The sequence below is a fragment of the Cygnus atratus genome, chromosome 1 (assembly GCF_013377495.2).
Source record: "Cygnus atratus isolate AKBS03 ecotype Queensland, Australia chromosome 1, CAtr_DNAZoo_HiC_assembly, whole genome shotgun sequence".
NCBI lineage: Eukaryota > Metazoa > Chordata > Aves > Anseriformes > Anatidae > Cygnus > Cygnus atratus.
The window spans coordinates 141,160,795-141,184,032 of record NC_066362.1 but is presented as its reverse complement, the minus strand read 5'-3'; the positions used below and the strand labels follow the sequence as shown (position 1 = coordinate 141,184,032).

Sequence of the window (23,238 nt, the reverse complement as noted above, 5' to 3'; positions counted from 1 at the left end):
GCCTCCTCTTACTGCCCAGAAAGCAGTGTGACCTTACAGCACTTCTCATATGTGCCTGTCAGCCCACGACGCTAGCATAAATGGCCTTTTAATCAAGCTCCTTTGTTGTCATACTGTCAGTGCAGCTGTGCCTGACTGAGGGAAGCCTAGGACTGGCCGGATAAATGGATCCTATAGCTACTGAACAAAACAGATACAGTGCTTTACCAGTAACATGGCCTGCTCCTGGAGCAGCTGCTGCTGTAGAATTTCCAAGTGCCGCTGCTCCTCTTCTAGCTGTCGCCTGATATACTCCTGTCACATAGAAATTACCCAGCAATGAATTTATTCAAAAGGAATGCATCAGAACCCCCTGGGTGGCACACCACACGCTACTTCCCCAGTTCAGCTTTAACGAGAAACGCACTTCAGGATGGATTAGTGCCTGCAGAACAATTTAGGGAGCCCTGTCTACCGAGCATCGTATTTTGGCCCCTTCCGTTCCAAAATTTGGACTCCTGCAAATGTTGCCGGCACAGGCCAGAGCTCGTTTGTGTATTTTGGAAGGGATTTCAAGAAGCAGCAAAATGCACTCGAAGGTTTTGGAAGAGTTAAAACACAGCAAGTCTGACTCAACACAGCCAACACAAAGTCACATGCAAGTTGTATTAAACATTAGTTTGTTGCACTGGTGCGATGAACTGCTAGCAACAGCTAGGGCCAGGCTTAGTGTAGGTAGACCTGGTGCAAGCTTCCCCAAAAGGGGCTCTGCCAAGTGCAGCTCAGACCTGCCCTGCCATCTCCCCTGCCGCCCTCACCAGAAGCTTCTCCTGAGCAGACGCCGCCAGCCTTGCTGAATTATGCGATGAGTTATGGCACAAACAAACATCCACCAGGAAACGGGTATTAGACCAAACTCGCTTGCTCTTGCGATCTAGCCGTCTCTGACCCGCAGCCTCAGCAGGCCGAGACGTTTACCCACCGCTTCACCTGACCCCCCTACAACGACTCGAACCCTGAAGCACCAAACCCAAGCTGGTAACATCCTATCATGCAATTAATGGAGGTATGTAACACATGCATGCGCACACACGCAAGCACACACGCACGCACGCACACGTTTGCAGTGTATGCATCGAGAAAGTAATGGATCTGTGATACAGTGATGGGAGCTGTAGGAAGTCTTGCGACGGACTGATGATGTACACTGTATTGTCAGTACGCACACTGGCTGAGCCATGGTTTGGGTGACAACAATTCTAAGAAGGGACACGTCTTCTCTCAAAAGAAAAAATAAATTTGCAGTGGTTCAGTCTGACCACACCAATTAACCGTTTGTCATTATTGGCACTGTGCGTAATTAGCATTTCAACAGTTGAAAAAGCAGCTGGGGGAATACCCGGTGTCTGCCCAAAAGCAAATTGCTGTGCTGCAATTAGAGATTTTCCATATTTATTCCCACTGGTTAGTCTTCTCTCCTTTTGACTCAAAAATCTTTGACACGAATACACAATAAAATTCCCCAGTAACATGATCATCAATGATCACAAACAGCGTGACTTTACGTAAGAAAAATTAGGTATGTCAGGCCAAAACTAACACTCCTGAAGGTAATGGGAAATTTACAATGAGCCTCCAGGAGAGTAGTTTGGGCTCTTTATTTGGGATGAGGATTTTGCAGTACATGCAGTGTAATTATTACCCTGATTATGACCCCGATTAGAGTTTTTAAAGGATTTTTAAAACATGCAGATTTCATGCATAAATATAGAAGCTGAATTTCACATGGTTTCAAAGGTTTCTCACCTGTTCTTTCAATGTATTAAGGGCACACTGACAATTTAAGGTACATTTCCTGCCTGAATTGGCATACGTTATTATAGCTATTTTAAATACAGTAAGAGAGAGAGATCACATATTTAACTATATGAATTTTAGGAAGGAAAACTCTCTGCAGCTCAATGGTTCCACCTCAAATTCAGAATATTCAAAGTTTACGATGAGCTTCTGACCAATTCTGTGTGCCAGAAGTCGACACGCAACAGAGCAGCCTTTCTCTCAGAGGCCTCCTGAAGATGGGGCATGTCCTGCAAGAACCACTGACCCAGCAAGACAAGTCCAGAAACGATTTTCAGCCCCACTGAAGATTTTGCCAATTCTGCTGGTTTTTAGTCAAGCTCAGAGGCAAGAGCTGAATTTAGAATAAGTACCATAACAAGAGCTCTTTTTGAGGGAATACTGAGGCTGCCAGAATTTTCCAAAAAGCCCTACAAATCTATGTTAGTGCGTTTGCTGTCAGAGACAACAAAGATGAAAATGCCAGCATAAGGCTGTCTCTACACTGATTTAGTCTTACAATTTTTTTAAAAATAAGATTTGAACTTAGAAGAAACAAATCTATTACATATATATCTGTATCATGGACTCACCTGCTCCCTTTCTACCCTCCTCTTTTCCTCCTCTGCTCTTCTTCTCTCTTCCTCTTCCTTACGTCTCCTCTCCATTTCTTCCAGACGTCTTTTTTCTTCCTGTTCCCTCCGCCTTTGCTCACGCTCCTGTTGCCTCCGAGCTTCCCGTTCTCTTCTTTGTTGCTACAAAAAGGGAAAAGAAACCACAAAGTTTTACTTTTGTTGTTATCAAAGAAAGAGGTGGGGTTATTTTCAGCTGAGAAGAGAGGGATTCACCAGGACTGGCAAGCTCTGCAACTGAGTGACAAAACATTTTATGCAAGTGTTCCATCAGGAAACTAACTTGTACCTAGCACACAACTATCCCTAAAAACACCACTTACTCTCTTGGTTTTCTTCATACACTCACAAAATCGTGTACTATATTCCTGACAACCAAAGTGTGGAAGCTCATCTCTGCTCATCAAAACAAAGAGAGGCTTTGTGAAAATGAAACCTCGGTATTTGAGTAACTGTTGAATTCATGTATAAATCAGAGGGACAATTTTCATGACTTCAACGCCTTATCCACATGTCACCAGAAGGAAATTATTAGCCCCACTGAATCAGCTAAAACTCAAATGACAACCATCTGAGCTTTTGGTAAGCAGTTTCTCTGTTAAAGACCAGCCCATAGTCTGCAAAGAATTTGGTGGTGTTGGATCAACAATCAAGCTCAATTTAATGCACTGCCCAAAACTTTGCCCAACAGAGAATGGAAGGCTGACCAACAGCACCTCAGCCCCTCCCAGAACATCAAAAGCACCTACATGTAAAAGAGACAAATGAGCTGAGCTAAGCGTTTATGCTTACACAGATAAGCTTCCGCACATAACCCAAATGCAAACTGGTGCTCCTGTGTCTGCTGAAGTCTGAAAAGAATATGGAAAACAGCTCTAAAAAGTATGAACCAACTCATTTATGTCCAGATAGAACCATGTATAACGTTCAGAGAAGACATTTTAAATGCCTGTACAGTCGTGACCAACTCTTCCTGCACTTCTACAGAAGCATCCAGTTAGTCCACCTACCTTGAAATCCCAAGCAGCCTCTCACAACTACCTAAGTGTCAAAAGACCCAGCTGTCTCCCATTCAACCATCTCTCTACTTTTGCTTTCATTATAGATTTCTACAATATGCTGAAAATCACAGAAGACATTTAAACAACAACAACAAAAAATAATACTCAGATTTAATCCCAAATGAAAGAACACAATGAAAACCTACATTTGTTATTCCTTTTTTACATTTAGATTAATACAGTCACCAATTATTTTGCTGAAGCAAAGCTGCCATGGATTTGCAGATTTAAGGCACTCCAAATAGTCTTGCAAGAGCACTCAGATTAAGATTTTATTGGGGTTCATAAATCCATGGTTACTGGTGCGCATTTCAGAGGTGTGCTCACTGAATGAGCAAAGGCCAAACTTTGCTCCCTGTCATTGCATCACTTCATGGGATGAACTTGCTCTGCTCAGTACGACACCCCGCATGCCTATGAAGTAACTGAAAGTTCAACAGCTTTTTCTGTCTTCTGGAATCAACACTGATACAACTCACACAGGTTAGGAATTGGTAATACAGGGCTGCTTTACGACTTTCTTTAAATTTCTTTACAACTTTCTTTAACTTTCTCTAACTAGATGCTCTTTTGGATAATACACACTCTGCCTGAAGACCACTGTTCAAATATACTCTCTCTGTAACTGTGACACCTTCCTTCCTTGCCCATGAAGTCATCCTGGGTTCACTATCACCTCCCTATGCCACAAGACACAAGTTTTCTTTTCCCCCATGTTTCCTCTATCTTCTCAGAGAAAAAAAAAATAAAAAAGCTTCCTTGCTCTTACTTCTCTCCTAAGTAAACACATCTACCAGCCTTTTCTCTCTTGTTTAAGCACGCTGTCTTCAATGAACATTGATACAAAAATAGTAGAAGTGCTGCAAGGCAGCTAGGAACACAGCGTATTTCATGGGTTTCGCTGCTCCACCTCCTTCATTTCTGTAAGCTCTTTAAAAGGATTAAGCAGGCACTTTTATTTCTGAACATAAACAGCTGTGTCAAACAATTTCTATACTTAAGTCAATATATTCAGGTGCCTCTTGGCTAATCAAGTCTGACAGGCTCTTTGTTTAAGAAAACTAAGATGTGAAGTACAATAATTCTGTCACCCTGAGGATGCAAGAGACAACACACTGCTGACTGGTTAATATGCACATTTATCAGCTCAAACACTTCTTACACATATGAAGCCTGTCTGTCTAACAACATTGTGTTGACGTTGTCAAGTGGATGTACTGCAAATCTTGTGATGGCATCATTCTTGTTACAAGGAAGATGGGAAGAGTTTAGGTCTTTTGGATGAGACAAATTCATCGCTTCTTGAACCAAGGGAGAAGTAGTCAGCAATAAATATAAATAACTGAACTTAATAATATAAAAATAAATTACAAATTGACTAAGAGAGAGCTGATTTCCCATGGCATCATGAAAAAATATCAGTTGTTAAAAGACGAGATCTTTAAACAAACCTTGAATAAGACTGCTAGCTCAGCACCTGTAGTAGATATTTATTATCCAGCAAATGATAAAAAAAAGAAAGATTCTCTGCCACCAGTGTGTGGTTAAGTCAAATCTCCAAATCACAAACGTGCTATTGTCCAAATGCCAAAGTACACAGAGAGATGGGGTTTCTCTGCATCGCTTCCAGCTTCCCGTCAGAAACCCCTTCAGCCCCTTGCCAAGGGAGTGGAAGGCAAGGCACCTGGCACTGCATGAGCCCATGCAAACACCCTGCATGATCTGCTTATTCCCAGCCCGAGCTGCAGGAGAACAGTTCCACTTCCTTTGGACACTGCCTTGAAACCTGAGCATTGAATGACTGGTTGTTAACAAGGTGGAATTTACGTCTAACAAGCAAGGGAAAGGGAACATAGGGTGACAAGCATCTCTCAGGTCCTATTCTACCTTTTACAAAAGCGATGGCAAAGCTTGTTAGTTGCAAGCTGTCGTTGACCCAAGCTGGCTTCAGGAGCAGCCCGTTAGGTGACTTCCTACAATGTTTCTGTTAGCACAAGGTCACCTTCCTGACTGCCTCTAGCAACTCTTCCACAAAGATACACCAAAAGCCCTGGCCACTGCCTTTCTTTGGCTTGCTCAAAGGAGGGGAGAGGGACAGGGAAAACCACTAAAATTTTTTAGGCTGAGTTAAAAGCCAGTGTAAGTTCTGTTTATAGAGCCTGGACTTCCGACTTTAATATGTCCAGATGCTGTAATTCTTACGGCACAATACAAAAAAAGTCCTGGTGTAAAATACAAAAAAAGTTCTGCTGTAAAGCACTGTTCCTGTACATAACCAACAGACAGCAAATAGAGATCTGGATTCTCAGAAATTATGGATGCACATACAGATCTTCTTTAGTTGGACAGGGTATTACCAACTTACTTGTATGTGTCAGATGAAAAGCTTATTTTCAAAGAGGTAACTGTTACCCAGAAGGTGAGGGCAGGAACTCTCTGAAGAAATTTCAGAGATGCCAAAACAGAATTTTGACAGAAACCCACGCAAGCCTCAAATTTCTGCACTTCACAAAACATTACTATACCAACAAGGAAAAAAAAAATTAGAAAATATAGTGTAAATACTCTGCCTCCTTATCTGGCTTCAGGGTGCATTAAAGATGATCTCATAATGGTACCCTACACCTCCAAACTGGAAGACCATGCAGTAGAGCACGATTTACCAGGAGGGGGCAATGCAAGTACACATGCAGTTGGTATATACCAACAAATCCAGGACCCAGTTCACACAGTGAATTGCCTAAGATGAATATAGACCACCCTATTTTTATATTCATAGAATATTATTACTCTTCCTTATACTCAGTTGAAGGCTGATAAATACATGCATTTATGATTTCTTTCACAAAGAACTAGGTAGGCTGCTATCAGCTTAGGAAGAGGATTATTAAGACTGATAACGAGACTTTTATTTTGCCCACAGTAGAGATAAGTCAGGAGTAGAACTTCTTACTCAGAACCAGTCCAAACTGCAGGCTATTTAAATGAAGTAGATATGAATAATCTGCCCTTATGTAAAAGAAACAAACCCCGACAGAAATCACCTGCGGGTACACACACATTACCATCTTAGTTCAAATCAGGAATGCTCTTTTGAAGTGAATCATCCAATCATCTCCTCTTACCAGGTTTTGTTTCATATTTTAAAGAGGTTTCATAGTGCCAACCACTCCTTTTGGATGAAATTAAAAAGGCAGATGCACTCCAACCGCAAGCAGGCAGGCAGTCTAGACCTCGGCTAATCCAAAGCGACTCCTCCTGTCTTCAAACACACGTAGCGAAGTCTTTGGGTCCTCAGCACAACAATTACTGGGCTGTAAATCAAAATCTGTTTCTACTGGACTGTACTGCTTGCCAATGGAGCTATACCCTATCACCTCAAAAACATCCATCTTAGGTTCTCATAACCAGGGACAGAGACATCACTTAATCAGGTTACCCAAAACTGTAGAGGTCCACAAAGAATGGGATCCCACCACAGCTAATTCTGCATTTGTCAAACCAGACTCAGTTTTGCAAAGTAAAACTCAAATGTGTCTCCACATGCATCACACTGAGCAATGGTGTCTCCGTGTTGCTGAACAGAAACACAGACACCTGTTGGAACAGCCTAGAACAGCTCAGATCTCTTGTTTTAACCATCTAAGTACTCGTGTGTCATAGAGCTGATAGTTATGCAACGAATCCTTATGCTCATTTTTAAAGGAAGGTGGGGAGGAACAAGAGCAATCCCCGTTCCAAAATGCTTCAAGTAATTTCCTGCAGTTTGACCCTGTATAATTTCCACCTCCTAAGTCATACACAAATTATAAGGTCCCTGCAACAACAACTTCTAAAAGTCACCTCTATGCCTTTTAAAAAGAAATCTTTTCTCTTACACTGCTGAGAATTATATTTGGCAGATGTCCTAAGCACCGTTCCTGTTGCAGTCTTAGTCAAAACTGTCTAGGCTCTGGGCCAGCATTGTAAGAACAAGCCCTCAATTTTAATTTAGGAATGAGGGGGGGGGGGGACAAGCAACTTGTCCAAGGAGATTATCTAACGCATAAAATTCTTCCCAAAGAACGTCAAATAGGTATACCAGAATACACACTTACTGTATACAGGCAAAAATTAAGAGAAAGCAACGCTTGGTAAAAATATCAACAAACCGATGTAAACCCAGAGATTCAATGCCTGATGCTAATCTTAACTCACATTACCAAGCTTCTCATTGTTTACTAGCCTCATCAAAACAGTGGGTGAGTTAAGGACAGAGTGACAACATTTCAATATTTTGGCCTTCAATTGTGTCACAACACTGATGTTTATCTAAATACGTGTCTACCACCCTTCCCCCATCTTAAAGAGCTTGTTTTGGCCGTTGCTTTGTTAGGAATCACTGGGGACCACACATTTTTCCAACAGAAGATCCAACAAATTGAGTGTCGGTTTTTTTAAAGCTCACTGTGAACCTTCATTTAATTCACTTTAAGGACAATATTCACCAGCACCACCTGCAAAAGGAAACCTTTACAGCTCGTCATTCATATTTATGTTTCTAAGTGAACCAGGCAGAGGTTATAGACTCAATAAAAGATAATAGCTTCTCTCTTTCAAACTCTACATGGTTTGCTGTGTAACCTTATTCAGTAATACATCAACCTACATTACATGCTGTCTTGTGGTTGCTAAAGTTGGTAGTTCTGCCTTGTATTTTAAGAAGCAGCAGGACTGTTTTAAACATAGCTTTCAGATACCTGACTTTTCTTTCAATTGCTCATTAAATTGTGACTTCTGCAACATCTCAAAAAAACTTTCAACCCTGTGCAGCAAAGAGGGATATTGCTTAATTCCCATTACTAGCAGCAATATCTCCTTTATTTTAAAAGGAAACCACTAAAGTTAAATGACCTAGACAATTTAATTGTAATCCCCTTCCTCACTGAAGAAGTACCCCTGCAGAACCCTAGAGATTAAAGAGGCATTTAAAAGACCTTGTTGACTAAGCTAAAGTTTAGAGGATAAGTGATACCTCAACTTTTGCCCATCTTTGTTTGACATTATTAATAAAAAAAATATTTTCACATTGGCTCCTTGTTCTCTCTTCATAGCATCTTTTTATGATCTGCTCCCCCTGCAACATCGCTACGGAGCCAGAGTCTAAAAACAGCTGGATGAGCAATGATGTTTATCTTGGCAATCTCAGAAGGGTGGGGAAGAAACAGAGGAGAAATGGAGTTTATAAGCCTCCCCCGTGTCCCTCCTCCTGGTTCTATGTGTGGCTGAGTGTTTGCTACCAGTCCCTTCTTACAACATCACTAAATTCACTGGCACATTGAAAAGGAGGGATAAGGAGCATAGCGTGACCTGAAAAGCCATTTGGAATTTTCTATTATTTGTTATGTAAACACGTCACGTGAAATTTAAAGTCAGGATGCAAATCAACATTTGGTCCTGGTTGCGTCCTCGTTAAACATTACAAGGATTTGGAAAACCAAACTGGGTGTAGTTTTTCCACCATTGCTAAGTGAACAGTAGAAACAGCGACTCAAACAAGAGGTCATTTAAGGACGACTGGAATCTGACCCTGCACTTCCTGAGGAGCCAGACGATTGGTTTCACTGCAGCTTTCATACCCAGCTTTGGCTAAAGAACCGTTTTGAAAGTTCTGAAGCTCATAGTGAATATTCTACTATGTAGATATAAACATGCACAAGATCTTAGGAGGCAAAAAATAGGATAGAACAGTATTTTATATCTGCATTTTTCCTTTACTTTTCAGACTGTATACTGCACACCTACCATACCACAAAAGTGTGATTTAGTTATTAACAATTTTTGTACAATTATAATTTCAGCACCGATTTTAAATCATATTTATAATTCTGTGTGGCTTTTAGTCATCATGGTACTATGTGTAAGAGGAGTAATACATGAGAAAAAAGGTTTCTGCCTACCACGAATGAGTGTCAAACACAGATGTTTGAGAAAGCTTTAAAGTGAAATTCTAAGCATGTCATGTCCCCCCCAAAATCATCTTGAGGCGCTGCCCAGTTGAAAAAAAAAATCCATAAGGGAATAATTAATGTCTCATTCTCTACAGCTACCTAAAGCCTAGACATGTTGTCTCTTCTTTGGAATGGAGACCAAGGCCCAGCCTTCCCCCAGATACCTTCCAACAACTAGGCTCTGGCTTCTGTTGCCTCCATAGGAGCTGCTGGATATTCAGTGCTTCGGAAGACTGCTCATATTCAAGTAGCCAAACATGGATTTAAGTGTTTTGCTCTACATTTGCCAGTGGATTTGCACGTGTTGTTTTCCTTCCTGAGATGTGGTGGAGCTACAGGGAACTCTTTCTAAATGGGCGTGGGAATGGGAAACACAAGTGGAAAAGGGGTTCTTGGCGCCGAGCACCAGCCTCCCGTCTCTACCTCTTCCAGCCGTCTCCTTTGCTCCTTTTGCTGCTCGATGCGCTTCTGCCTCTCTGCCAGCAGCTGCCTCTTGTACTCCTCCTGCTCGCGGAGCTGCTGCTCCTGCAGCAGCTGCTGCCTCCGAAGGGCCTCGGACCGTTCCTTGTTTTCCTGCTGCAGCCTCAGGAAATCACGTCGGAGGGTTGATTCTCCAGGCACATTGACAATGGAACTGCAACAAAAGGAAGTTGAAGCCTCCCATACAATAAAGCCTGATGGGCCATTAAATACCTTTTCCAAAGCAGGGGAACATTAATAAAATATATCATGACGTTAAATTTTAATCTCATTTCTTTCAGAATGAAGACACTGGATGCACATGAAATACACACTTGCAGTGGAAGGCGTGAAATGAGGCCAAGCAAAATAAGGACCAACTCTGACATTTTGGAGCCCCTGACCAGTCACATTTGCCATAAATCTCCTTCCATTCAGAGCTCTCTGGCTCTAAGCCATATGAGAGGAGCTTTAAAACCTTTAGCAGTCGTACAAGAGGTATTCAAACCCTCCGGGTGGTTTGTGTGGCTTGTGCACACACTTAATAGAAGACAGAAATTTAGTGTGCTCCTGATTTATAGTTATGGGCTTTAGACTAACTTGGCATGAACTGCCCAGAGTCCTCCAAACAGCAGTTATTACCTTGGCTCTCCTTCTTGTTCAGGCACTTCCTCCTCTTCTTCCTCACTTCCACTATATTCATACTCCGTCTCATCTAACAGGAAAGAAACAACGGTCCAGGTAGTGCTTATCTTTAATTTGAGGACAGTGGGGACTTGCAGCAGCACCTTAATGAACCAGTTCCTGTCCCCTTCAGTGAGAAGATCCATCTCAGACCCTAGGATTCATTCTGCATACACAAAGCCCATCTTCCCACACATGTAAAGCGGCGCAGCGCTTTGCAGTGGATTTTCAGCACATTTCCTGAATGACACCAAGTTTTACATGTAAGACAAGACACCTGGAAAACCTTGGCACCACCTGAACAAAGAATACAGGCTGCCCAAGACGTTCGCTTCACAGGTCTTGTGATGTGTTATTTCCTGTGAGTCTGATTTATGGCATCATTCCAGGAATTAACTTACTACAAAACAAAAAAGGGAAAGGCATATATGCCAATATCCTCCTGACTACTGTTTAACACTCACACGGAAGAGGCATAGCCTAGATGAGAGTAAATTTAAATTCTCTGAAAATATGACACTTGCAACCAATATTTTCTCTATAGATGGAGAGAACAAACCCTAAAAGTCTGCTGATAGTCAACACGTGAATGAAAAAAGAACCTCTCAAGGGTATGGGTTGTTTGGAACTTTTCTAGGGGTGGGGATTTAAAAGAAAAAGCAGGACACAAATACCTATTTTTAATAAGCTGCAAGACTGGATTTTTAGAAGCTGCATACCTTTTTCTCCTCTCTTCTTCCTGGTCCTGTCTATATGGTCCTTAAGCTGGATTCGAACTTGCCTTTCATTTGGTTGGTCACGTATAAACGGATGTTTCAACAGTTGTTCCGTAGAAGGTCTCTGCATGTAATTCTTCACTAGACAGCCTTCTATAAAGCTGAAAAACTTTTTTGACCTGAGAAAATGTGAAGGAGGGAAAAAAAGCAAAACTTAAGATCACAGCTAGAACTCAGCTCAAACATTTTTTTTCTATTTTCCCCCAAAGCCTATTTCCTTTGAATTCCTTAATTCCTTCCACAGAACATCACGTCCCTGAGGATGGTACAAGTGCTGTCTGCAAGTGTGCATCCAAAACAGAGCTGAGCGTCCTCCAGCTGAACACCAGGCTAGATGGACACAGGGCGATGCTGACATACCTGCAGCGCTTTGGCACAGCCCTGCAGTAATGTGCCCTCTTTCACAGCCATAATTGCCCTGAAAGGCAGGATGTATTAGTGAAAGCAGATCATGCAAACCCAGCTCTGCTACTTCTGGGCCAGAGCTGGCTTGCATCCAGCTTGCTTGAAGCACAGGCAGGGCAGCTCTGGTGTGTCTCCACCTGCCCATGCTATCTAAGGGCATGTCTACTTCAGACGAGCCATGAGGAAAGCCGCAAGAGCTGCTGCCAACATTTCACCAATGCGAGAAGCACCACACTGCTTTTACGTGTACCTGGGCTCACTGAGATAGGTCTGCGAGAGCTTACAATTATTTTACTTTTCACCTTAAGAGCCACACAAATAAATCCTCATAGAACAACACACGGGTGTTGAACATTGTTGGCTGTTCAACACCAGCACGTGGGATCAAATTCTCACTGACACAATTTGAAGGGCATAAACCCAGCTGAACTCCTCCTGCACACCACGTAAAGTGACAGGGTATGTAAGTTTGTCAAACTGGAGCACTGTCTTTCTAAATTTGCAATTAATTTGAACTCTTGCAAGAGGACCTCTCCAGACAGAAGTCACCACACAAGCAGCCTTGCAAAATGCCAGTAATGAAAATATTCTCAACTGTATTTTTCATCATTTGGCCTATTTTCTCATAACTTGCCACTGACTACACTAAATAAAAACAGCTGAATCTCAGCAGTCCTTGCTCTGGCCAGATTCACTTTTAGCCTATTTGGTGCTCTCAGACTGCTCCTGTGCCTGGGCAGCAAACACTTCCATTAAATGGTTCATCCAGGAGGCTCAACTGAAGGTAACCTCGCTGCTTTCTGTTATTCCTCACACCTAGAATGTTATGAATCCAAATAAAAAGGTTCATGAAATGTTCATGCAAATACTGTATATGCATCTCTATCCCTTTAACACATGCAGAAAGCACATATGAGAGAGGGAGAGGGATGCCCTGGCAGTACAAGTTCATGAATAAGTCAATCCAGGCAAAGACCAAGCCCAGCAAGCAAGCCAAGTCTGTATTATGTTGCTTTTGACAAGGCAGTCAAATCACTTCAGTATTTTGACAGGATCACAGCATCCTGCCATCACACTCAATCTATACAAAACCTCTTCCTAGGGAGTTTTTTTCATTTCATACGTGCCAGTCATAACCAGTAACTGTGAGGAAATCCTCCGATACTAATGGATTTTTCTCAGCTGGCAAGAAGCACACACTCAATTTCAATCGTTTACAATAATTATAGTAAAAGCCTTCATTAGTTTTAATAGCTCCTTTCAACTTAGCAACTAGAATGCTATAGTACTGCTCTGTTTCTGTGTTATGATACATCTGAGAAAACATACTGCATATTAAGAGTGCTGCGGGAGTTTATTTTTTAAAATGTGGTTCCAGTTGTCACCTTAATACAGATGCTGTTCTGCCAAGAAAAAAAAAAAGGTAGGTTTTTATTTTTGCAGAATTTGAGATACAATTTCTCTGGGACAAACAGAACTAAATAAACAATGCACACTTTTTATTTTATGCTTTGATTCAGTAGCACAGGAGATAACAAATTATTTCAGCTAACAAGTCTCTACAATTTTGTGGACGCGGTAACAGAACGGCATGCAGTGAGACACAAGAAAACATCGCGCCACAAGAGGGGTTACAAACCAGAGGCAATTAATACGTACCATTTCTTGGATTTTAACCGTGGGGGAGGGTTTCTGGGTATCAGGAAGAGCGCCCTCATGGGATGCATGTCACAAAGCGCTGGAGGAAAGAAAACAAAAGTGAACAGAAAGATGTAGACATTGGCTTAGCTGCTCTCTGTCAATACCATGGCTTCAGCTTCCACAAACTTTCCTACCATCCCCACCACACATGCAGCAGACACAGCAGATGGAATTAGACAGAGCGGACACAGAGCAGGGAAGGAGGATGCCCATGAAAGGACACTAGAAGCAAATCCTCCATTTTTATCACTTGCCTATACTTGACCCCTTGCACCATCAATCTCAGCCTCAATAATCTCTGCAGGAAGAGGTAATGTTTTCCACACAGCAGAAATTCAGGAGAAATAGACTGAAGTGACAGGGATCCAGGATTCAAAGATAAGGGGCCACGACGTTGGTGGAGAAGCTCCTTGGATGCCTGTGTGTCCCACCAGACCACAAAGCTTAGAGATGGGATTTTCAGCTGCCTCTGGAGGAAGAGGCAGACCCCACATACCAGTGGACAAACCAAGGCAAGAGCTGTTTAGAATTTACATTGCATCTTTGCTTACTTCTCAAACACCCTTCTTGTGATTTTACGTGATGAGGGGCCAAGCTCTGCTTCAGTTTGGAAATGAAAGAAATATTTCTGTCCAATTCCAAGCGTACAAAACCCACTGAAACAGCTTTTAATTGACAGCCACCCAGGCAACCTAGTGCTCTGAACAAAAAGGTAAAGCAAAAAGGAGGTCAAGTGGTAGCTCAAATGCTGTTAACACAAGGCTGGCTGAGGTGTCCTGGGAGCAGCTCTCCTATGGGCATTCATGCAAATGTGTAATTAGGAAGGAAAAAACAAAACAAAAAAAGTCAGACCTCCTACAACATGAACCAAAACAAGAATGTGTTGCTTCATTTTATAAATTTTGCATTAATAACAACAACAATTTGGCAGAGGCTATAATGAAATTACCATTTTTTTTAGTTAGTAAAATGTCAATATGTCATTTCACCTTCATCATTTCAAAGACAGCGGTTTCAAGCTGGGCTGTGGTGTGGTGGTGTTTGCTTACATGTAAATATATATATATATATATATGTATTTATATTGTAGTTCACTCTTGGGTACCTTAGGCTGCCAGTTTTAAATCCCAATCTCCATCTAGGAGTGGGAGCAAAAATATTTGCCAGTATACTGAGGACTTTCATAAAAGTTACCATTAAAAACAAAAACATCAGGCCTTCTTTCTTTTTAAATCCTTCTGTGCTCCTTGCTGTATCTGCTGTTTGCCTTGATATTCAGAAGGAATAAAGATATGAAGGGAAAATAAGCTACCAAAAGTTATGCGTGTTTCTCTCTCAAAAATATCCACGTCAACTCATGAGTGTTCTCAAGCAGAGAGCATTAAGTTCAATGCTCTGTGCTGAAGATGGATTTACACTTTAAGTCATGTTACTTTTAAGGAAGATCAACACCACCCACTGATGAGGTGAAACAAAAGGAGAAGCAATGTTAGCATTACCCATCCTGCTGGAAAGGCGACACAGAAAAGATTGCTACAGGCGCTTTTTTCATTAAGGTCGAATTTCTCGAGGCCCCACTGCACCTCTCCCCAGCTGAGGTTTCAACATCCCAGGCCAGCCCCTGCACAAACTGGGACACGCTTCCAAAAGACAATATACTACCCATAGGAAGGAAGTCTGACGCTTGATTACCTTCCAAATATTCCTGCTATAGAAATTAAATTACTGCAGTCTGCACTGTAGTGCTTAAGCGCTATCCTATCTTTATCAAAAGTGTTGCTATTTAGGGAATTTTGTATTTACAGGGCAGGCAAAACCAAAGAGAACAGAAATAACAGGAGGACACTCTCAGAAACCTCAACGCCAGGCTTAGATTACGACCAGCATCTCCTAAGTATATGTTTCAGCCTTAATCAGCCCGCTGGAAAAGCACACGTATCACTTACGAGGAGCTCCTTCTGCCATCTCGATGGCTGTAATGCCACAAGACCAAAGGTCGCTCTGCGCAAAAAGAGACAGAGACCATATGTTAGGAGGTAGATTTACCCGTTCAGACAGCAAGAGTACTATTTGCAGAGGGTGAAACTGTAATGAAATATCAAGGCTATTTAAATAATACAAGCTACTTTTTTCTTTAAGTGTTTCATAAAATGCTACTTGTCATATAATAAATATATATATATATTCACAAATGTATGTGCATTTATATATATACATACACAAATGCACATGCATCATACAGAATATGCAAATGACTCTAATAACACATGAATATATTAACGTTAGGACAAAAAGAAACACATTTGCCCCAAATCTAAGTCTATGAAACAACAGATTTGTCAGTATTCCCTTGCTTACAAGGGACTGAATGTTTCCGTGTAACAGACTCACAGAAAACACTGTGCGTACTCCACCAAACAGAAGACAAAGTAAATGAAAGACAAAAAACTGTGGGGCAAAACCTCTCAGGTCTTTCTGAGTGTCTAAATACGGATTAGTGGAATACATCCATTCCTGAACTTTTTCTAGGCAGTAATAGCTAAATAATAATATAATCACATAATAGTTGTATATAGTGGAAGAGCCATCACTGCTAAAATTGTAAGAAGCCTCTCTTTGGCACAATGCTTGTGGCCAAAGCACGTAGTCCATCCCTGCCACCTCATCTTTGCTTGAGGCCTCAAGAAAAACCAAGAGGCCTTCAGTGGAAGCCTTCCAAGGTATTACCTCTGGATAATGTCCCTGACTAGCAGGTAACTGCACTTGCTCCCGAATGAGAGCCAGGATCATCAAGTGCAGGCAGCAGCTGGAAGAGTCCTGACAAGGGACAAAATCAAGAGACTCCTGCAACTTATTGGGCAAAACAGCAGAGGAGGCTGCAGAAAGGAGTACAGCCACTGTACAGATCTGTTCTTGAGAAAAGCAGTGTTCATTTTTGGTAATAATATTGTTGGTTTTTTTTTTTTATAAAAAAGTGAAAATTAAAGAGCAAATAAGCTCTTCTGTACAACAGGCAGAGGAGAATTTCTAACAGTCTGGCAATTGCACTTTCAAACCCAGCAATGCAATCGCTTCCCTTGGTCCAACCTATCCATTTAAGCTGAACTGCACAGCCTCCTGGTCTTACAGAAGCTTCAACCATGAATTTTCTAAGAAGAAAAATAAATAAATAAAAATAAGATAGAAAGACAACTGCTTCAGCTCCCTACAGGCTCCACCAGGAGCAATATACACGTGTTTTCAGAGAGAAGGAATCCCTTCTCACATCACTACTGCATTAACAAATACAACAGACAAGTCTTCTCCTTTACTAAATCATAAGTCACCTTCCTAGTAAATCTACCTGCAAAGATTTAAAGCATTATCTTTATTACAATGAGCTGATGGATGTAAAAGTGATTAAATCAACAGAAATAGGATTGATCTGATCGATTAGTCGAAAGGCACAAAACCACCAATTCGAATCTCCCGTGTTATTTTTTTTCAATAAATTTGGACATACACAGCCATACTGATAGCTAACACCATCACCAATCCTAGCAAATTGATATCCAGACCCAATAGGCATTGTAGGATCCTAATCACTGGTTTTCTGATAGCTTTATTGCCTTTCTTGGTTACAAGTTGGAATAGTTGCATGAGTCTAAGTGAAGATTTTTTTTAAAAGCTTATTTTCTCTTTTTTTTCTTCCTTTGTGCTTTTATAAAAGCAAGCTGAGAAGTACCCTTAAGGTTACAGGATGCTTTGACCAGAGAAATTTAACTTCAAATATGAATACATAATATTCTCAAGGGTAGTGTAAATGCCATCAGGCCAACTGTGGTTTTGCAGTAATTAAATCTTTTGTTTGTGGCAAACTATGTGAAAAATAATCTTTGTTGAGAAATGCCGAGATGGGTACATTTTTATCTACATGTATTAGTATCCTGAAATCAGGAACAGGCACAGTTTAAACACCTCCTTCTGCACTTCACTAGCTCTCCAGACGGTGGTTCTATTTAAGGCAACACCTAAAATGCATTGTTCTGGATTATTACAGTAACTGGGACAATTTAAAGTACAAACGTTATACAAATTGAGAACACGAGCATCTCCAGTTAAACTCTTTTTTTGCCTTCTCTGAGTACCTGCAGTACACTGAAGTCCTACTCCTTCTGCCTCGAAGCTAGGACACTACAAGTCACGGCAACTTTTAAAGGTCATAAAATTGGCAGTGATCCATACCTCGTACTCCCGTAGCAAAATGTACCTTCACAAAATGGAATTACTCTTACAAAGCATAAGAAATCTCACAAACTACCATCATTCAGAGGTGTTCACGCTGCAAAGGTAAGGCTTTTGTGTGTTGATTTGTGTATTTTTTTTCCGTGAACAGGGCTCTCTTACTCTGTAATCATACGTAGCATCTGGATTTTCATCACAGGCAATAACTTCTGGAGCCATCCAGTACGGAGTTCCAATGAAAGTGTTTCTCCTGCCAACTGTCCTGTCCAGCTGAGCACTCACACCAAAATCCACTGCGGGTGGGAAAAGATTAAAATAAAATCAGAGGGGAAAATAACGCCGTGATTACTTCTGTAAGATGGTTTGGAAATAAGACCAGGTGGATGATCCACAAGGGAGGACCATGCTGAAGAGAAATATGATGATTCATATAGAGGCAGCCAAGTCACCGTGCTTCACTTGCAACGTGCTCAGGCCACAAGCGTCTGGAGACACAGCAGCGGTATGAGCACCTCTCCTGCACCTCCGACCAACCTGTCTGTGCAACATCTCCTCCTCCCCAGAAGGGCGGGTATGGCTACAAATACTGTCTTGGAGGCTGAGGAAGGACCGTTCCCTTCCTAACTGGTGAAGCCAAGCACCTTTGTCTACTCAGGCAGACTCTGCTTTCACGCCATGGGAAAACCACATGTGAACAAGTCTCCTTTTTTTGGCTGTCCACCTTTTTTGCTCTAAAATTGGACAGCAAAAATCATTTGTTGCTCAGTGAGCTGCTCTCTGCTCTGATGAATAGAGCAGATGTGTCAACAGGAACAAAAGATGAAGATTATTCAAGAGGTGCTAACTTTGAGCACATCAGCACATGGGCTGCAACAGAGATGCCCATTTCATTACATGAGATTTTTCCTCCTTTCCTCCTTTTCACTTTCTCCCCCTCCCAGTTCCACTGCTGTGATCACATTCACGAGTGTGATATACGCTTTTCCGTACCACTAACTGTGTCTGCTCTAGAAGGGAGGGCTGTGGCAGCTTCACAGAATCCATCATTTAAGAGACACAGACAAACTGGTGGAGACAAGCTCTGTGGGAGCAATGGTTCGGGAGCTACTGTGCTCCACTTTGGACCAGAAGGAGGAAAGCTCTCCAGAGAGCTTCCTCCTCCAGCAGTCAGGACATCTTCCTATGCCTCGTGCTGCAGGAAGGTGTAATGCAAAACAGAAGGGATGTGGGCTGGGTGGGAGGCCTTCAGCATGGCTCTATATTTAACCAAAAAAAAAAGGTGGTGAATGCAGTGTGATGCAAATACAGAAGGTTAAAGTGTTCAGAAACTGGAAGAGACAGATTGGAGAAAAAGAAAAAGGAGGATGTCCACTTGCAGAGGAAAGAAGAGGCATGGGATGAGCACGGCTTTCAGCAGGCATGCCAGAGCTGGACCTGCATTTTGAACTGCATGCCAGTGCTCCCTCAAGGGTGACACCCAGGCCACATTTTTGTGCCCAGAACCTGAACAGCAGGTGCCGTTGTCGTTCAAGCCAAAAGCAGGAGTGACTCTCATCACCTCCTGAGTCCAGAATAAAGGGAACCAGAACCAACCCACGTCATGCACAACTCAGTGGAGGACACGAAGCCATCCACTCACCAATTCTGGTAAGAAAGCCAACAACCTCAAATGAAATGCAGCTACTTGCATTCCAGTCTCCTGAAGCAGGAGAAAATACACATGGAGTCTCGGTCCATATGAGAGCAGTGGCAGAGTGTACATGCTTAAGAATATGTTGCAGGGCTCTTAAAGAACAAAACTAACTGGGGAACATCAGAAAAAAGAAAAAACAAAGGTTGGATGAATCGGGAAGCGGACGTGCTTGCCTACTTACCAAGTTTCACTTCTGCATTCTCTGTTAACAACACATTCTGCCCTTTGATATCCCTGTGAATCACGTGGTGGGCATGAAGATGTGCCAACCCCTGCAGCAGGGAAAAGAGAGGAAGGAGACGACATTCAGAGTTAGGCTTTTTGCTCAGCAGCAGGCGATCCATGCCTCCCAGCCCCGCAGCCCGTGCTCTGGTGCGTGGGCTTGTGCTCAGCAGACACATGCACTGCGATCCACGGGAGCCTTGTAGCAGCACTCCACCCGCTCAGCTTTTGGTAAACCAGGCAGGGAACGAGGCCCCAGGTTGTGCCCATGCTGCACACGCACTGTGCAAACACGTCTCAGCTGTCACTTGATGGAAGTGCAGTGACCAGAAAGTCTCGGCACAATGACACTGTAAATGACACCAGTGTCAGTGCACGTCGGTGGCATCTGACAGGCACAGAATCCCCCTTAAAAGAATTGGAATTTAGTCTAGTAAGGGGGCAGGAGGAAGAAAGGAGGAAGCACCAACATGCAGATATGTCCCCTGAGAAGGAGGTGGGATGGTCATGGGCTAGCATTTATGTTTGAGGGTGAGGGAATACCGACAGCACACAAAAGCTGTGTTGCAAAGCTGGAGTCCTCTTATCTAGCTTCCATAAATACGAAGCTAGATAATTGTTCCTCAGGAAAAAAAAAAAAAGTGAGCGTTATACTTTCCAAAGGAAACAAAACCTCCTGGCATACGGTGCTTTTTGTTGAGACAGCACCTGGATGCATGCCCCAAAGTGTTAGCCATGTGGAGGGAGGGCCGGGCAAGACATATGTTGCATTTTACTCCCTAATGCAATTGGTAGAACAATAGGCAACCCTCTTAGCAACTGCCTGTTTTGGTTTCTCCTCGGCACTCTGCTTGGAAAACTGTAGTCTCTGGTGGGATCGTCTTGCCTGTTCGTGCTGCCCTCGTAGACTTTTAATGTTTTATGAAAAATAAAGCAATAGAACCTTTACAGCTGCAAAAGGTTAAGAGAGTAGTGCTTGCTGTAAAGCAATATTTTCTAACACATGTTCTTCATTAAATGATCGTTTACCAGTTTCCCTACAGAACCATTGGGCTCTTTTCTTTTTTTGAAACAGTTAATGAGCATGACAAAAAATATAATCCACAGCTCCTCCCTGCATATGTCACAAACTAACAAAATGAAGGGGTAATGTCCTTGATACCGTTCACTGGCTGTTAACACGAAGCGTGGTCCTGTTTTTCACCAGAACGAAGGCTTTTCCACGGCTTCGCACAGGATACTTTCTAAAGCCTTATGCTGCGCTGCCCCAGCCAGAGAGATAATCACATGAATCATACGTTCTCTCCAGGGTACAATCCAGTCTTACTGGAAAACCACATTCAGGTTCTCGAGAGGTTACGATGAGACTGAGGGGCAACGTCTCGAATCTCCTGCAGACCCCAGGTGAGTCCTCTGAGGCTCCTCCGACCCACACAGGAGACTCTCACTTGTGTCTCCACCTGCGCAAATCTTGGCACCTTAGCTCATTTAGCTCTTTGTTACACAACCTCTCTCTTCCATCGCTGATGAGTTCAGTGTCAAATCAGGTTTTGCAATGCTTCATTGCAATGTGAACTTAGCATTCCTTTTTTCTAGATATTCCAGTTCCTGCTAGCAAACAATTGAGGCTCCTTTTACAAATGTCTCACGAGAAAACAGCTTTCAGGTAACTCTTTTCTGAAGGAAAACCTTTTTCCGTCTTCTCAGCAAGCCAGACTCTACCACCTTACCTAAGGAGAACTTCGGATGAATGCAAGATAACATGCAATACCTCCAGGGCTGCACAGTTGTTCTTCAAGTCAAGCGTAAGATCAGCACTCAGTACTACAGCAGTTAGCTTTCCTCGCATTAAGGTATGCTACCCATTTGACTGGAAGTACAACCATCAGTAGGTATTCATGACAGTAACTTTTCTTCCTCCTAGTAAACAACAACTTAAAACGTGCCAGCCAAAACTTCAACAGCCAAACTCTCTCCTAGCAGATGGAGTTTGAGCAAGAGACCACAATCATATGTCTCCATCATCTTAAAAATCACCAAGACAGAGCCGATGTGCAGCACAGACAACAGCAGCACTGACTTATGCGAGAGCCACTGGTGGTTTCTTTTAACATGAAACCCTCAGAACTTCATTTACGACGAGGCAATTGAACAGACACACTGTGTAATGGTACGGGTAGGAGGCAATTTGTTTTACAAAGAAGCACGAGGAAAATCATACCAGATTTACTTAGTGCTGCAAACATGCCAATTCAAAAAGCACTTTAACTGTACCAACTGGAAATTAAATATGAGGCGTAATTAGTTAAAGCTTCAGTTTCAGGAAAACTGGTAAGTGGCATCCCTCTCCCTGAGAAACTTTTGCAGAGCCGTATGCTAGCACTCTACGGCGCACAGCCGCATGTGTGACGTATCTGCCTGCTCGAGAGAGACTGCGGGAACATGCAGCGTGCGAGCACATCGCGGCACACAAGTCCTGACGGCTGGCCTGAGCCAACAGCTCCCTTCCTCCACAGGTTTGGTTGGGAGCAGAGAAAGACGACCGCAAGCACATTTGGAATAGCCCATTTTGTACCCTCTCGTGTTATGACAGTCTTGTGACCTATATCTTTTCCAAAGTAAAAGCATCTTACAGGCACGCAGGGCACTGTTTCACTGCTTCTCCAATAGGTAAGGACTCTGGTTCATATGCTGGCTTCTCGTGACCAAAAATTGCTACTCTCTGCAAGGCTGCTGTTACAGTGCAGCACGACGCACACAGTCTGCGAGGATCTGCACCTCCTGTCCTTTCTGCCAGCGTAGGAGATGAAGTTAAATGACGCGGAGCAGACATCCATCCACTCCTACACGCTCTTCAGACAATGATTTGGCTAAGAGGATTGATCAGAAACAGCTTCTTGCAGAACCAGGAGCTAGATTATATCTGCAAGACTGCCTGTGTTTTCAAGTGCAGTGGACTACTTTCCTTACCCTGAGAATCTCCCTGGAGATGTACGCTATCCAGTCTTCTTTCAGAGTATTCCCTTTCGTGTTTTTCACGAGGTCTGTGATAGAGCCTGCTCCACAAAACTCCATAACAAGCTGCAAAACAAATACCAGCATGCAACCCACATTAATCACAGCTCCCAGCCGCCTAGTGAAGCAAAATAATCAGGCTGCAGCACTGATTTGGGAAACCCTCACGAAGCACAAAGTATCATTTATTTTACCTCTCTGCCTGGAAAGCGGATCCAAAACAAATGTCTCCAATGTGTGTCAGACATATATGGAATATGTCTCACATTAGTTACCACATTTTCAAGGACTGATTTAATCACTGTAATTTAATACTGGGAATCTGGATTTGCTCAGCTATGCAAAATGCATTAGCAGTAACAGAAGTAAGAGCACATCCAATGCTGAAGGAATCAAGCTGACCACACCATTGCAACACATTGTATTCTATAATTCCCGCTTATTTATGGGAGACAAGGACATGCACTGGTGTCTGTACACTGCCATTTCAAACCCAAACTTCAGTCCGCTAGAGGGTACAGAGAAGACGGGATAAGAAATGTAATGGGTAAAATTTTCAAG

The 23,238-nt window shown here is 42.5% G+C and overlaps 1 protein-coding gene across 10 annotated transcripts in view; it reads right to left on the bottom strand.

Moving 5' to 3' along the window:
- The window catches only part of MAP4K4 (mitogen-activated protein kinase kinase kinase kinase 4), a 154,754-nt gene that overhangs the window by 34,354 nt on the left and 97,162 nt on the right, over positions 1-23,238 (bottom strand). For 7 of the 10 annotated variants that reach the window (XM_035557980.2, XM_035557979.2, XM_035557985.2 and 4 more), the window contains exons 5-14: positions 22,633-22,743; positions 19,622-19,712; positions 17,910-18,040; positions 15,470-15,524; positions 13,482-13,560; positions 11,361-11,536; positions 10,600-10,672; positions 9,922-10,132; positions 2,409-2,570; positions 208-294 (exon numbers count right to left, since the gene is read on the bottom strand). In XM_035557980.2, the coding sequence (XP_035413873.1) occupies positions 208-294; positions 2,409-2,570; positions 9,922-10,132; positions 10,600-10,672; positions 11,361-11,536; positions 13,482-13,560; positions 15,470-15,524; positions 17,910-18,040; positions 19,622-19,712; positions 22,633-22,743 (1,176 nt within the window). The remainder of the gene's footprint in view (positions 1-207; positions 295-2,408; positions 2,571-9,921; positions 10,133-10,599; positions 10,673-11,360; positions 11,537-13,481; positions 13,561-15,469; positions 15,525-17,909; positions 18,041-19,621; positions 19,713-22,632; positions 22,744-23,238) is intronic. The other 3 variants (XM_050708545.1, XM_050708541.1, XM_050708559.1) reach the window with 1 other exon arrangement.